This window comes from Mastacembelus armatus, chromosome 3, assembly GCF_900324485.2.
Source record: "Mastacembelus armatus chromosome 3, fMasArm1.2, whole genome shotgun sequence".
NCBI lineage: Eukaryota > Metazoa > Chordata > Actinopteri > Synbranchiformes > Mastacembelidae > Mastacembelus > Mastacembelus armatus.
Genome location: NC_046635.1, coordinates 25,161,958 through 25,178,114, shown reverse-complemented (window position 1 = coordinate 25,178,114; position 16,157 = coordinate 25,161,958). Strand labels below are relative to the sequence as shown.

Below are 16,157 nucleotides of genomic sequence, written 5' to 3'. Positions count from 1 at the left end.
CATTCCTCATGGGGCCTTCATATTGACTTGCATGTACTTCCTGGAGACTTTCCCGAACATTAGTCATAACCACTACTAACCCTAAACCTTACCATAACCTAAACCCAGCCTTAAACGAAATGTGGTCCCCACAGTGAGAGTAATATCAGGTGTGCACACACACACACACACACACACACACACTTTTTGAATATAACAGGAAAGTGCTGATAAGCTATGAGATTTAAAACCACAATTTTTCTGATAAGAAAAACAAGCAAACTTGTTGTCTATGTGACAAAGCAAAGATCTTCAGTTAGATTGATAGTAAACTGAAAATTTTTAACTCCTGGTTTGCACCCACTTTTGTGATGGCTTCATGAAAGTTAATTAGATCCCTTGCAGTGGATTTAATGTGTAAGGCAAAAGTAACTACCTGCAGAATGGGTGTTACTGATTACTGGTTCAATACTGTAAATTGTAGAGTTAACAGACATGGACAATAAATATCCATCTTTATCCATTTTTTGCATTTCTCATCAATTGAAGAATCAAAAAAATGGATATAGATCTGACCTACGAATGCATTATCTGTGTGTGTGTGTGTGTGTGTGTGTGTGTGTCAAAGCAATGAACATTTATTGATGTGATACTCCCCTCTGTTGGTAGGAAAAGTGTCATGCAGCCATAATGAAATAAACTGCTAGTACAGGAAAAACTAGTTTCTAGGATGAAGAGATGCCGATATTTAACTATTTACCTGTTACTGCTTCCTCTTTTTTTCAACTTTTTAAAATTCTTCCCATGCAGTATTTTTAGTCCTGCAGGCTTCCTCACTTGCTTTTGTCCAGTTGTCACATCAGCTGTGTTCTGTATCAGACAATACAATTTCTACAGGAACTCAGAAACATGCAAAGGTAGGCTATAATTTTATTCTCTTTAGGTCATTTATATTGATGCTTCTTGTATTGTATGGTGTCTCTCTAGTAAGGCTATAGGACACACTTTTTTCAACAGTAAATGTCTGTTTCTTTGTTTTTCAAGACACATTTTAATGGTGATACGTGACACTTATTGTATTCTTGTATTTTTGGACTCTGTATCATATTATATTTTGGAGGAATTACTAAGCCTGGATATCTGTTTCTGTTATTTAATTTGTTAAATTTGGTTGTGTTTACACTGGTTTAGGGAGTGATCTACTCTATGTCATGTTGAAAAAGGTCTTTGCCCTGAATATTTTATAAGGTATATCCTTTATATATATATAATTCAATGTTAACACTACTTCACAGGTTAATGTCATGGCTGCTCTGGTGGATGGTTCTGTTTTCTGTGTTTCATAACTTTTGTAATGGACAAACTGAATGTCCAAAAAATAGCACCCCCAAGAAGGACAAGCCAGGTGAGACATATTGCCTTTTTTCTTTGTTTTTGAGATTTTCATTTTGTTGTTGCTTTGTGTTTGTGGATGGAGGTTCTACAGCAGTTTTGGATACCATATGCCATCTGGAACCAGACAGGAGTTGTCAAGTAATGATTAAAATTAAAGAGATCCTTCTTTTATTTATTTAAAGCCCAAATAATACTTGAGATTAGTGTGTAGTTAGAATATGCTGTTCTTAGCACTGCAGTCTTCTGACCTGTGAGCTCTGATGAGCTATAGTTATATATACAGTTATATATATATATATAAACACATAAAGCAAATTCATTTTATTATTTATTATTTTTGCAAATCAGGAAATGTTCCAGATTTAAATGTCATTACCAAAATAGTTTAAGACATTAATCAGAATGACTTTTAATTTCTTGTCCTTTGCCTAAACCCATAGGAAACAATGGAAATAGTCAAGGTGCAAGTAAAAAGAAGAAGCTAAAAGATGGTGAGACATCACATGGGTTTTGTATGTGTATTTTTGGAGAGGGGGGTTATATATTAAACATTAATAAGTCATTAATTTACTCTACAGCACTTGCAGATACCAAAAACAGTATGGACGTCATTAAGGAAAACGGAACCAAGCAGCATTTTGTCAAGTAATAATTCCAATTATATGTAGTGTATATATATATATAAATATTGATAAAATACAACTGCATAAATAATTTGCTGAGGGTTGAGGCTAAAATCAGGTTTAAGGCATTTTGTGGCCCACAATTTCTCATAGGACAACAATTTTAAATCTGAATGACTTATAATTTCTTGTCCTTTGCCAAAAGCCTCCTAAAGAACTTAGAAGAGGATCTAAATGACGCAAACGAGATGGAGACTACATCAATGTCAGTCACCAATGTGATAGCTGTCCTATACAAACCCAAACAACCATTCAAAAAGCTTATCATTTCTGCCAATGAGACTGTGGTAAGGATCTAGTTAAGACAATAACCAGAATAAACATAACACTTGTCTATGATGAGGATGTTACCATTTTCATTGTGGCCATGCATGCTGACATTAGCATTTAGCACTTAAACCAATTAACTGGCTGAAGATGCTTACTCTCATTTAATGTATAATGTATAATGTACAACACTTCTTACAAGACATCTTCTTAAATATTCCAAGAAATTCTTCTTTTTATGGTACATGTTGAGCAGCGTAGCAAAAGGGAACCCTCAAAGAATACCTAGCCAGCTGAATTTCTGACAAAGGCTTTCTGATTGACCATGTATTTAATTTTGGCTCCTGAGTCAGCCTTCTTTGCAAATTCAAATGATTTCCCTGGTGCTGATATCTCAGATGTTGCTGTGTGAATGCATTTTACAATTACGTGTATTTACATGCAATGTTTTTCTTCCTGTTTTTGCACAATGCATCTGATATAGGCAAAGCCACAGGAAACTGTCCCCAACTACAAAGCGAGTGTTGAAATCCCAGAAGAGGTGGATGCTGGACCAAATAACACGATTTGTTTCTACATGATCACCTGTCCTGAAACTATGGCGGTCAGACACTACACTCATTTGGTTTTGCATCAGTCCAATTCCTATTTTTTTCGATTGTTTTTTTAGACAGGCCTTCAATTTTGCATTTTGTTTTCAGTGCCTGTGAGATCTAGTAATTAAATTGGTTGTGGCTAATGAAGTAATGATCATAATTTGGGCTGGGTTGATAGAAAGAGGAACTATGTGAAATGTCACATACCTGCCTTTATATCTGGCGTGTGATCATTTCTGAAGATAAATAACTCATAGATCTACCAACAGACCACCAGCTACTCAGTTTCACCACTGGACATTTGTGTCAAATTAAATGAGATAAAAAGGTCAGCGGTTCAGTTATCTCAAACTGCTGACCAACACTGCTGTATTTCATTCATTCATTTATTAAATTTATTAATAGTTTAGAAGACCTATGGTACTAAGAGCAACAATCCTGGAACATCTACTGGTAATAATATTATACTATCTGGCTAAATTAAAATAATTGAGACAGTAAAACAATGATCACATTTATAATAAGAACATAAATGTAGTGATTTGGAACATAAACTAGATCTGATTTTGTTTGTACCATACTGTCAAAAATTAAAGGTATATCAGAAAAGAGGACAAAAAGGAGAAGAGGAAAGAAAACATTTCAGTTTGTGACAAAACAAACTCATTACACTCAGACATGGTGTTTCTATTAAAGGGAACAAACAACTGTCACTTTTTTCTGATGTATGCATGGCTGCTTTTTTGTTTGTCACTGTAGCTCTCTGCAGTAACTTACAAAATATATATGATTATAAAGTTGGATCACTCTTTGTGCACTGTGTGTACACCAGCGAAGAAAAATGGCAATTTTTCATAGATATGAAAGTGAGAGATGATGTCAAGGAGTTTATGACTTTTTGATCTCCTGGTGCCTTTTCCTTTTCTACTATAAAGGTACTGTAGTGATAGTCATGACATTTTGCAGTAGTTGTAGTTGTCTTGCATAAACTGACTGACTGAATGTATGTTGTACTGCAGACCATGCTGCCAAGCAGAGGTGTACTGTATGAGAACAGACTGGTTGGCATGAGTGTGAGTGGAAAGAATATATCAGGACTGAAGGAGCGTGTCAACATCACCATGAATCTCACTACGAACATAAGTGTAACTACCACTTCATTTACTCTAGTCTTATATTGAATACTGTATAAATTTGTGTGTTTTGCTTGAAATTTTACAAAACATCATTAATATATAAAATATTAACCTTTTTATTGTGTCACAGGAGGCCCAAATCCCCACATGTATGTTCCTGAACTTTTCCACAAGTGGTGAGTAACTAAGCATCACATTTATCATGAATAATAAGTGTTTCTCTTGTTTTGAGGTTGACAAGTTAGAGTTTCTCTTATTACCAGCAAAATGAGCTCATATAATTCAGCTGTGATGTAATAAATCTGTTTGTTTGAATTATCAGAGTTTAGTAGTGACGGCTGCCTAACCTTGTGGGAATGTGGTCAGAGTCACATCACCTGTTCCTGTGACCACCTGTCAGTCTTCTGTGTGCTCATGGTAGGACTGCTCTTTCTCAGCATACAGAGCAGAATTGCAGAGGCAATTTAGCTGCATAGCAGAAAAAAACTCCATATTTCCATCCAGTGGCCAAACTTTACTATACCAACCAAAATAAGAGGTGGACAACAAATTATATATACAGTTTATGGATGCGAGTATCATTTTAAACTGTATATGCAATGTTATGTCACAGCTAGTGCAAGACTGCATGGCAGAATGCCCAAATAAACATATGTTAGTCTGATAAATGTATTAAGTCTAGATGGTCATTCAAAATTATGGCAGTGAAAAAGTATATTTTACATTATTGCATATTGTTCGTGCTGCACTGTAATACATAGAGAGCTATGTGCAGATGATTTTGTATATTATATATAGCCAATGATCACTTGCCAAACATTTTTTTCAAAAGTAATTATTTATGATTTAATATTTGTTCTTCAAGAAAACTGTGTATTGTTGTGTCATCGTGTAAATTATGGGTCCGACAATGTCATTCTTGATGCTACTCTAGATGGCACAAAAGTTACACTCTTTATACTGTCTTTACAATCTATTCTATTTATTATATGTTGCTGCCTTCATTACTGTTGCTCTAACATGTTAGTAGCAACAGTTGGATGAACTGACTGGCTGTGGAGCTGATTTAGTGATGTTAGGCATTTTAAGGACGTTAATCTCTAATTATGCGTTCTAATCTAAAACAAACTATTGTAGATTAGTAGATTTTGTAGATTTTGTATTGTAGATTTTGTATTTTCTAACTGTTAAGCTTCCAAATGTCATTAAAAAAATAGGATAGTAAAAAAATACTTCCTTTTTTTCTCCAACGGAGTAGAGTAGAAGTATAAAGAAATGTAAATAGAAAACACCTTAAGAAGTACAACCTGAAAACTTCATAATTACTTGAATAAATGTGCTAGTTTATTTTCAATGTGTATAAAATCATAAGTTTAAATCTCTGGTTTGATTTTTTCTAGCAGACTAAATGTGATAATAGAAAGACAGTAAGCATACAGGTGAAAGAGAAATCTCCTGTGTAATTTGTTATTTATTTATTTATTTTGTTTTTTTGCAGGTCCCTTCTTCCCTCTCACCTAAAGACACTGAGATTTTGACATATATCACTTTGATTGGCTGCAGTCTTTCTCTTGTCACCTTGGTCATCTCTGTTATGCTCTTCATCACAAATAAGTAATTTAAGCTTTCTTGGTGGATGTTTGTCCTCACCTGTCATTGCCCTGTTTTCCCATGTACCTTCCTCCCCCCTGCCCTTATTCATAATTACAATAACATCTTTAGTTCATCAGCACTCTTCTTCTTCCCATACATTACTTTTTCTTGCTAGCTTTTTTATTTATATATTTGTTGCCTTATTTGTTTTTTTCTTTCTTCAACGCTTTCTCCATCCTTCTTTTCACTATTTCGTTCCTTCTCCTTCTTAAAGTAAATACTGCCCTCCCTTGCCCCACTTTACATAACCTGTTATTGCTATTGCGATATGCCCTTTCACAGTTTAACATGGACCAATTCTCTTCTGTCTAACAGAAAACTCAGAGCAGATGTCTCTATGAAGATCCACATCAATCTTGCCATGGCCCTCATTTTGCTCAACATATACTTTCTCCCCAGTCAGAGAGTAGCAGCACTGCCCTCTGCTGGGCTTTGCTTTTACATGGGTCTTTCTCTTCACTACTCACTACTGGCCAGTTTCAGCTGGATGGCCTTGGAAGGGTTTCACCTCTACCTCCTCTTAGTCAGAGTCTTCAATATCTATATCAAGAGGTACCTGCTCAAACTCAGTTTAGTCGGATGGGGTGAGTATAGTTGCCATGGCCTGGGACCTACAGTGCAAAGTGTATCAGTCAGCAAACTTGAGTGACAGTACTTTTAAATGAAAGGTCAAAATGCCTAATACTTGTGTTTCCTGTAGGCATTCCTGCAGTCATTGTGTCCCTGGTGGTCATCATAGGCAAAGACCCATATGGTTCTGTGTCTCTGGACGCATCTAAATCCAATGACACTTCAATGTACGGAAAGAGCTGTGACAAATTTGAAAAACACACTAATAATTAACCTGTGCTTGTCAAGTGTTTTGCATGTGCTTTACAATTTTTACAGTTTGAACACTATCCACAGTAACTGCTGTACATGTATTTCAGTTCATGGGCAGCAAAGCCCCCATTACGAAGGATGTCATTTACTAAAGTTGAGATACGTGTAGTGCTGTTTTTCATGCATACAGATGAAACTTTATTCTCCTGAAATAAGATTTTTAGAAGAAAATGTGATTTTTAAGTAAATGAGCTCAAATCATTATTCATATTCTGTCTTTATGTAGATGCTACATAAAGAATGACACGGTGAGAGTGGTCACTACAGTGGGATTTTTTGGCTTAATCTTCATTTTTAACATCGTCATGTTAGGGGTGACCATCAGACGTATTGTGATACTCAGCAATGATAACGAGGTACATATCATTGGGCTTTTTATATGTGTGTGTATTAATACTGTATGTATTCCAGAACCACTATTAAAAATATCAGAATGTAATAAATGTGCATCTTCTCAGGATGAATTTTCTAGACCAGAGCATTGTCCTCAAAAACAGTTTTGCTATTCACTCTACCAGACTATATACTGTATGTTTCATGGTCTTTAAATAGTAGTTACTGATTGGCAGTGTCCTAATAATGTGTCACTGTTTTTACACCACATTCGGCAAGTCAGTTTGGACAGTGTGACCGTGACGGAGCCAAGCGAGCCATTTGTGTGGTAGTGGGAGTCACTGCTCTGCTTGGCATCACCTGGGGCCTGATCTTCTTCAGTTTTGGTGCAGTGGCCACTCCAGCTCTTTACCTTTTCTGCATTCTGAACCCACTGCAAGGTCAGCACAACCTGCCTTCACGCATTGAGCTGTATTATGTGGTGTTGTCACACTAAATATGACGGAAAGGATTATATATGGTAAACATATGAAGTACCGGTGGCCCCAACGGCCTAATGTCACTGCAGAATCCACATTTTACTTCCAAGTAATGCAGGTCATTCTAAATATCAGGAAGAATGATACTTTTTTGTCAATAGTGAAAGGTACGCAGTATTAAAATAAATGCATTTGCTTGCAGTCGATATTGTCCTGATTATTTGAATACTGATAAACAGTGGTATGACATAAAGGGTTTTTCAGTGGAATTTGCATGATTTACATGATTATCGCCTCCTGTGCTCTTTCTAACACTTCTGCTTCTCTATTTCTCACACACAGGTTTCTTCATCTTCCTGTGGTTTGTGATGTCTTTAAGAAAGAACAGAAAATCAGATGTTCAGATGAGCACTGAAACAAGTGGCACTAATAACTAACATTAAGCACAACTAACCAACATACCGAGACATTTCAATTTGTGATTGTGTGTGTTTCTTCAGGGCGCTTAACACTTGAAATATTATTTCCACTTTACTTTAATGTTTTCATAAGATAAAATACAATACACTTTAGTCATCCATTAGGGAAATTCAGGTATTTCATGTAATTCATTGTAACACAGAGGCTAAGATGTCAACTAATGTAAGGAAATTAAATATTGAATGCAAAGTTCTATTTTGCTCTATTAAGCTCTATATTATTAGAAAGACTTGGTAGTGAGGCTTTTATCCACACTTCCACATGGCAAACAGCAGGAAAACAAAACATGGACATCCACTCTATTCTCAACTGTGTGAACATGAGAAGATCATGGAAACTCCCTCCAGAAAAGCAGGAACTGAGGCTTGAACCAAGGACTATCTAGTTGTGATTGTGACATCGTGAGCAACTTAGTTTTTTTTTCATGCTGTGGAAATATACAGTTATGCATTGAGATCCTAGTGCTTTCAGCACATGGGAGCTCCCACAGTAAAATCATTAAAAAAAAAATTAAAAAAGCTAAACTAGCCAACAGAAAAGTGTTCATTTACACATATTTGACTATCGCCATCATTAAAACACATTTCAATGCATTTAAACTCAGATATTTATATATTTTCCCTTTTTTTCATTTGTAGATAGAGAGGATTGGCACAGGTTTTTAACATCTCACACCTTTTAGTGAAGGTTTTAAGGGGATGTGGTCTAGTAACCTTTATGTAAGAGAGAAAGCATCAAGCTGTGTATTGAATCTGCACACCTGGTTTTAATATTGTGGTATTTGCTATTTCATTAAAGTCTGTATACCTTGCATAATGTCAGTATAACTAATATAAACATTAACAGCTGGAAACATTTTGGTTGTGTTTGGTTTTCCATACCATAATGTTGTTGTGCATACTGTCATATCTGTGTGACATGGGTCACTGCAGCACTAAAATTTAGACAGTGATATCAGTTCTCAACATATAAAAATGAAACAAGCTCACCTGCAGTCAGTTTGTTGCACTAATATTTGCATAAAACAAATTTCTCCATCTGACCGTACACAAGCTACTACTGTATTTTATTAACTGCAGAGTCATGAGCTAAACCAAACCAGCACAGTTCACTGGCCTTTGTCTCATCCTGTTCACTTTCGAGGTAAGAGGAGAACTACTCCATGTCTATTGACTATTAACGAAAAAAGTTTGGGGTTTTTATTTTAGTTTTATTTTTATGATGAATCTGTCAGAGCTCATTTTTGATTATTGACATCTAACTAGAAAAGTTGAAAATTTGAATATTTCAATCTGTCCGAATATTTCAATCTGTCCGACAAAAGAACTGCAAGAAAGATTTCCCCCAGTTTACTTTAAAAAAATTTTTTAAAATTTGCTTTGTGCATTCATACCACAGCTGAACACTGGAGAATAAGTCGCTATTTGGTGAGTATTAAACCTGTTGTGTTTGGATTCTTTTGTCTGACTTGACATATTGGATATAATATAATATGTCTGAACTAAATGCAGCTTTATTTATTCCATCAGTTATGGTCTGATGAAGTACAATGGTTTCCCTACTTCTGTTAATGCTGCTGCCCAGTTCACTGGCTGACAAAGGTATAAATGTTACAGGAACCTGAATATGAGAAATAGGAATATTTAAAATCCAATAACTGCACTTACATGAAGCTGCTAAAATTCAAATGTATTTCAACATATATTTCAACTCTTGTGCTTTTCAAACTTCTCCAAAGCTGAAGTACATCAGTAATTCTTACACATTTGGTTTCAGAAAACAAAAATGACCTCATAATAGAGTTCTAGGGATTACATTAGAAACTAGATTGAGTCAGTGTGTGATTTTTATGTTGATCCAAAAAGGTACTTGTACTTTACTTCTATTTCCATTTTAATGCTATTTTATTGTTTTAGTGGTAAATATTACTTTTTATGCTGCTACATTCATCTGAAAACTGGTATCACTAATTTCTTTGTAGATTTATATAAGTAATACAAAATATAATCAATAAACTATTATGACATGTTATTTGAGGTTACTAGAAGTTTTTTGATTCTTAAGGGGAAATACTACTCAATATTGTATACCATAAAACTGGCCTGATCTTTTACAGGTGTAACATTAATCTAAAAATGCTTTAATTGTTTTTGTGCTTTCAATTCAAATTTTTTATATTATTGTGACTCCATGTACTTAAGATACAATTAATTATATTTGTTTTTTGTTATCTTTTTCTGGGTTCAGTTTGTTTCAGCATTTCAAGAAGTGACATTAATATTACTACACCACATGCCGTCATCCTAGATGAACGGATTAATACTGTGAAGTGCAAGCTGGATGAATTTCCATGTGTCTTTCTGTGCACAGCCAGCAACATGACATGGTTCAATGGATCATCTTTTTGCTTAGACACTAACTTAATTTCTACTTCTGCCACTTTTACATATACAGTACAACAAAGTAAGTATACGCTGTGTCTCGACCTAACTTTATACATTAAAATATATCACATTATTTATAATGGGGTCAGAAATTATTCAGTGGCGCAGGTGATTCATTTGCACCTCTAGCTTCTCTGTAACTCTGATTTCTCTCTCACTTCTCAGAGTTGACTTGCTCTTTATACATATGCAACGAAACTGTCATCTTGCCACTGATATATTCTCTGTATAGTGACAGCTCTGACCTTAAGGCAATAACACAACTCTTCTACATAAGAGAATCATGTCTCCAGCTCTTCAGTAGCAACCCTGTAGTCAAGATGGCCTATATAAAGTAAGTGTCAGGCCTGCTGCAGCTAATCCTCTGAGTAGAAGGAAATGCATTTTTGTTGGTCCACAATTCTGGTTTCAAAAAACTATTGGATCACCTGTCACAAAGTTTAGTCTAGACATTGACAATTCCTATGTGATTAACCCTGATGAACTTTAGTGATCCCATGGCATTTCCATCAAGTTGACATTTGTCGTTTTGAATGCAACATCTTACTAGTTGCATTTAAAACAACTAGTGCAAGTAGTAAAAGAAGTAGCGATGGTAGTATACCACGTCATCTCTGTGTGAATACAACCGTCACCAGTGGTGATGCAATAGGAAAATAGTTTAAAACATACATTTATGGCACCTAATGACTGTTGTTCCAATACTGAGGTCTACTGCCAAGTCAACATATCACAGAAAACTAAATAACTCATACATATTTTTGGAAATAAATTGACATGAAGTTCTGTGAAGGTCACAAATGCTCATGTCACATTGCTCAGTTCTTCTTTAGGTTCTTATAAGGCCTATTGTCTTTTTACAGTGTGGAAAGAAGGATGATCCATACAATCATGAATACATCCTGGCTTATGAATGGCCCCATGAACTACAGGCTGAAGGCTTTGTCGCTGAATGTATTCAACATCACTGAGACTGATCTCAACTCTGCAGGAAACAAATTAAGGATCCAGATAGAAGCTCCACAGGTATGCAGGCTGACTGTGAATATGGTATTTGTGATGTGGTGATTTTAAGCAGTGCTCAATTAAAATAAATATTATATTTGTATGTTATGATTAACACTGAAGACTTTATGTGTGTTTTCTTACTATATTCACTATAGCTGCTGCCTCAAAATAAATCATATATCCCTGAGATTTGGCTGCCAGTGAACGCTCTGCACACCATCCCAAAGGAGAGGAGGGTTATTGGTTTGGTCAGCTACATGCAGCACAGCCAGTTTGAAGTACATTTTCATTATCTTGTGTACTCTTGTATTATCCATCCTCACACCATCATATCTCAACATATAATTTGCAGTTACTCATTGTCATGAACAGTAAAATTCATCTCTTCCTATTATCAACATTTTTTATAAATATTATATATATAATATAAATATTACATATATATATATATATATATATATATATATATGAGCACAACTGTATATTTTGCATTATATACATATATAACTTTATTATAAAAAAAGTTGATAAGAGGAAGAGTACACTGGTCTGTGTTATAGTGGTCAGTGTTTAGTGTTTCTTCAGCGACTGCACTAAAACTGTCTCCTCATTAGATCAAGCACGAGGACATCTCATCAATGGTTCTCAGAATAGAACTACTGGAGGAACAACACCTTTATAATCTGAAAACATCAATTCAGATGATTTTCAAAGTTGATGTGCACAGAAATATGGATGTAAGTCTGTTCTTGATTGCATGTTTTAAAATATTAACATCGGTCTTTCTGATTATTGTGTAGCTTGTGTAACCAAGCAAAAAAACAAAAACAAACTCAGTGTCACATATTCATTTATGGCTGTTCTGGGCTACCTCAGTGAGGATATATTGTCCTTTTAATGGCAACATCAAACTAAATTGTTCTCATTTTTCACAGTATTGTGCTTTGGGGGTTGTTTTATATTTTGTTCATTTTATTCAATTCTGTAACTTTCTTTGACTGGGTGGTATGTGGTAACTTTAAGGAGGTGCTATATTTTCATATTTTTACAGAATGACTCAAGGTTACAGTGTCACTACTTTGATGAGCAAGGTATGTATATTCCATAATAAACAGTAAAGCCCTTATTAGTGTAGTTCATATTCATTAACTCACTGACAAACTGGAGAAAATAAAGCTGTACATTTTAAACTTGCAGCAACAAATCACTAACGTTGTAAGCATTTGAACTAACTGAAGTTGTATGGTTTATGTTCCTAGAGGGACTCTGGAAAACAAATGGATGTGAGACCTCCACCAGAACCCTTGATAACCAAACTGACATTGTTTGCAATTGCAACCATGCAACACCTTTTACTGTCCTACTGGTAATCAGACAAATTTGGAACTGACATGTGTGTTCCTGTTTATGTAGTGATTTGTAATTAATAATTAAAGTCCATCACTTTTATACAGGTCTGGTATAATGCTGGTATTGACACAGTATATATGAGAATCTTGTTACTCGTGTCTCTGACTTATTTTTAGATGTTTATAAAAGTTAAGATCTGAATTCTATCTTGTCTACAGATAAGAGAACCAATTGCAGAAGTCCACTGGAAAATACTGTCCTACATCAGTTACATAGGCTGCGGCCTGTCTGCTTTCTTCAGTGCTTTGTCCATCTTAGTGTATGTCTTCAGTCAGTAAGTGTAATTCTTTCTATCTATCTATCTATCTATCTATCTATCTATCTATCTATCTGTCTGTCTGTCTATCTGATCAGATGTGCCGCTGATAAATATCTCTTCTAACTTCTAAGTGTCACAACATTGTGATAACACTGCAATAAAACACAATAAATAGACAAATAAATATTAATTTAATGAGGATTCAGCAGTTCATGTATTTGGAACTTTTTTATATCACGGCGATGCTGTAACATCTTACTGCAATAAAAAGCACAACCAAAATCCTTTCTCCTTATCAAAAGCCCCCTTACTTTTTCCTGTGGATATGTCACATGTGCCTCTGGTCATTCTCCTGCTTTCTCTTCCTCAGGAAACACAGAAAAGATTATTCCATTTCTATTCATGTGTCGCTAAGTGGGGCCTTGTTTCTGCTCAATTCAACCTTCCTGCTGACCGAGTGGGGGGCCACAGTGAAGCCAAACTGGGTGTGTGTGTTTATTGCCGTGTTCATGCATTACTCTTTACTCTCCTGTTTCACCTGGATGGCTATTGAGGCACTTCACCTCTATCTGCTGCTGATAAAGGTGTTCAACACCTACTACAAACACTACCTGGTTAAGCTGTCTCTTGCTGGATGGGGTGAGTGTTCACCTACTGTATTTATCACATGCTGATGTGGTGTACCATGAAGTGAACATGAAGTCATACAGTTAAAGTAGAACATGAGCAGGAAATGCCAGGAACATGTTTCAGTGTTTGTAAAAAGAAAACTTATCGTGAAAAAACTCACTTCCCTGTTTCACAGAAAGTAGCACAAACCAGAGGCAACTGGTAAATGACTGCAACCTCTCGAATGTGCCTGTAAGGATGCATACATGAGATTCCAACAAAAAACCAATGGATAATTTGAATAAAAGAAAGCCTGTGTTTCTTGCCATCCTATTCCACTATAGCATCATTAGAAATGTCTTGATGGTGATGATGTTTTGTGTATTCTTGCTATATAGAAAGTCCATCAGGAGTAGGCCCTCCTGTTATGTTCACCACCTTAACTACTAATTAACATGATATTAAACTGTATGTGTGTGGGTGTGTGTTTGACTCACAGGGATTCCTGGTGTAATTGTGGCAGTCTCTTTGGGACTGAACGACTTAAAACAGCTTTATGGAGTTACAAAAATGACCATGGCTGACACTAACCAAACTAATGCAATGTAAGTCAATTTTAATTGAATTTAGCAATATTAATCCAAAGATATATAAAAAAAAACATTATTACTTTCATGAATCAAGGATTTATTGCAGGACTGCTGGATTCCACTCCATTAGCTTTAGCATGTTGTCCCTAATAAAGAGCTGACTTAGTTTATGTAACTTGTATATAGATGATCTGTATTCAGTCTCTGTTTCTGTGACAGTTTTTTTGGGTTACTTGACTGTCCTACAGCTGCTGGATCACAGATGACACTTTCTTCTACTCCTTGAACTTAGCGTATTTCAGCCTTATATTCATTTTCAACTCTGGCATATTGGTGGCAGTGGCCTCTAGTATTGTTAAGATGAAACAAGTGTTCAGGAGAAACGTGAAGCTTGGAGCCGAGACTATGAGAAACACTTGGAGAGAGATGCTCAAGGAGTCCTGCAGAAATGGCATTACTGTGCTCGGTCTTACTTGCCTGATGGGGACCACCTGGGGCCTGGCCTTCCTGGGCTCAGGATACGTTAACTACCCCCTCCTATATCTTTTCAGCATCCTCAACTCCACACAAGGTCTGCTGCCAGTTTGTATCTTAAATCCCTTGATTGAATGATGCTTCAATTCATAAGCATTTGTGTCAGATTTATTGATTTACCTTGTTTGTAGCAGCCCCTAACATGTGTGTCTCTCTAAAGGTTTATTTATATTCCTGTGGATCTGTCAGTCAGACAAGAAGCAGAGGAAAAGAGAGCTGGAGAACAGGACGATTTCAACTCCCATGACCACTGCAGGAACAAAATCTGATTAGATCCCCTTCTGTGCAATTAGTTTGAGTGATAATATAGAGAGCAGCTTCATTATTATTGCATGTTTCATTTCTCTACAAGATGAAATCTAGATTTTACCTAAATGTCTGAAAATTTATTTTAGCTAACTCTAATGAAATAGAAATCCATGTCACTGGATCTCAGTATATCACAAGGCTAATTCTGCCCTCTACTGGTTCCTGTTCAAATAGCTCAACAATGGGAAACTTTTTAAATAATGAAATAATGTAAATAAAATCGACCGTTGTGATGAGTAAGATTTGCTGTTGTGCCCTTGTCGTGATTTGGATGGAGAAATGGAAATTTTACTAGAAAAGTATTTGCTACAGACATAAATACTTAAAATGTTTTAATATTATTTTAAAACTTACACATTTCTGAATGTGACTATATTATTCATGAAAACATATCAGACTCACACTAGGACATGAGCAAAAGAATTTGGTTTTGAGTTCTCCCTGAGTGTGACACCTGCTCATTTTTAGAATATACTTTCTGCACCAACCATTGCTTGTGGCCAAGATGTTAAACTTCTTAAATGTGAGTGAAGGAACTCAGTAGAGTCTCATGACCTACCTTTGGCTTAAAGACCGGAGGTGATGCACTGTGGGCCAATTGCAGAGTTTTACTGTGTGTACTGGCAAGTACACCAGAAAGGTTTTTGTAGACTTCATATTGTGAAGAACAGAAGGAGTGGTTTGGATCAGTAGGAGTTTTTGAATAACTGAGTTTAAAGTGGTATTTTTTAAAACTTACTTAGACCTATATTTGTTAAAATTCTTATACCCCTTTACTAAGTTTGTTTTTGTTAAGGTTTCTTTATTTCCGATTTAAATTCAGGTCCTGAGAAGACTTAATGTAAAAACATTTGGTAGTTTTGCTTCCCTATAAAATTGCAGCTGTCAGTACATAGTGACCATTATGATCTGCACAACAGTCACATTATTGTTTCAGTAATGATTTTTTTCAAAGAAATAAATGATGACAACTTGGTATCAAATGAAAGACCCATGTTGATCGAAAAAACACAATATATTTTTACTATTTAATTAGCCTTAATGAACTATTAGGAATTTGTATTGAAAGAAACATCCGCAAATGCTTTGAACAAACTTGAATCACTTCCTG

General features: G+C 35.5%; 2 protein-coding genes across 6 annotated transcripts; both read left to right on the top strand.

Moving 5' to 3' along the window:
* Positions 1-812: 812 nt before the first annotated feature.
* On the top strand, positions 813-7,885 carry LOC113122787 (adhesion G-protein coupled receptor G5-like). The gene is made up of 15 exons (XM_026294350.2): positions 813-896; positions 1,275-1,384; positions 1,815-1,865; positions 1,953-2,019; positions 2,203-2,344; positions 2,809-2,928; positions 3,940-4,065; positions 4,187-4,232; positions 4,379-4,473; positions 5,555-5,670; positions 6,025-6,293; positions 6,410-6,506; positions 6,818-6,947; positions 7,208-7,364; positions 7,746-7,885. Exons 1-15 carry the CDS (start codon positions 889-891, stop codon positions 7,838-7,840), a joined length of 1,629 nt encoding a protein of 542 aa, XP_026150135.1. The 5' UTR covers positions 813-888; the 3' UTR covers positions 7,841-7,885.
* Positions 7,886-8,969: 1,084 nt separating this feature from the next.
* On the top strand, positions 8,970-15,624 carry LOC113122671 (adhesion G-protein coupled receptor G2-like). 5 transcript variants are annotated; one of them, XM_033325128.1, is made up of 15 exons: positions 8,971-9,026; positions 9,282-9,310; positions 9,413-9,484; positions 10,131-10,346; positions 10,493-10,661; positions 11,191-11,353; positions 11,491-11,613; positions 11,950-12,072; positions 12,387-12,426; positions 12,595-12,701; positions 12,904-13,019; positions 13,375-13,643; positions 14,113-14,218; positions 14,452-14,774; positions 14,898-15,624. In XM_033325128.1, exons 3-15 carry the CDS (start codon positions 9,433-9,435, stop codon positions 15,008-15,010), a joined length of 1,920 nt encoding a protein of 639 aa, XP_033181019.1. In that variant the 5' UTR covers positions 8,971-9,026; positions 9,282-9,310; positions 9,413-9,432; the 3' UTR covers positions 15,011-15,624. The 5 variants fall into 5 exon arrangements, with proteins under 5 accessions (XP_033181021.1, XP_033181019.1, XP_033181020.1 ...); XM_033325129.1 differs by having other exon boundaries at positions 8,974-9,026; positions 10,254-10,346; XM_033325130.1 differs by lacking the exon at positions 14,452-14,774 and having other exon boundaries at positions 8,970-9,026.
* Positions 15,625-16,157: the final 533 nt, after the last annotated feature.

Excerpts from the sequence above, each read along its gene's own strand:
- LOC113122671 (XM_033325128.1), top strand. The coding sequence starts at position 9,433 with ATGGTTTCCCTACTTCTGTTAATGCTGCTGCCCAGTTCACTGGCTGAC. Across the intron at positions 11,614-11,949 it reads TGCAGCACAGCCAGTTTGAA|ATCAAGCACGAGGACATCTC; the intron begins GTACATTTTCAT and ends TCTCCTCATTAG. Across the intron at positions 12,073-12,386 it reads ATGTGCACAGAAATATGGAT|AATGACTCAAGGTTACAGTG; the intron begins GTAAGTCTGTTC and ends ATATTTTTACAG.
- LOC113122787 (XM_026294350.2), top strand. Across the intron at positions 4,474-5,554 it reads CAGTCTTCTGTGTGCTCATG|GTCCCTTCTTCCCTCTCACC; the intron begins GTAGGACTGCTC and ends GTTTTTTTGCAG. Across the intron at positions 6,294-6,409 it reads ACTCAGTTTAGTCGGATGGG|GCATTCCTGCAGTCATTGTG; the intron begins GTGAGTATAGTT and ends TGTTTCCTGTAG.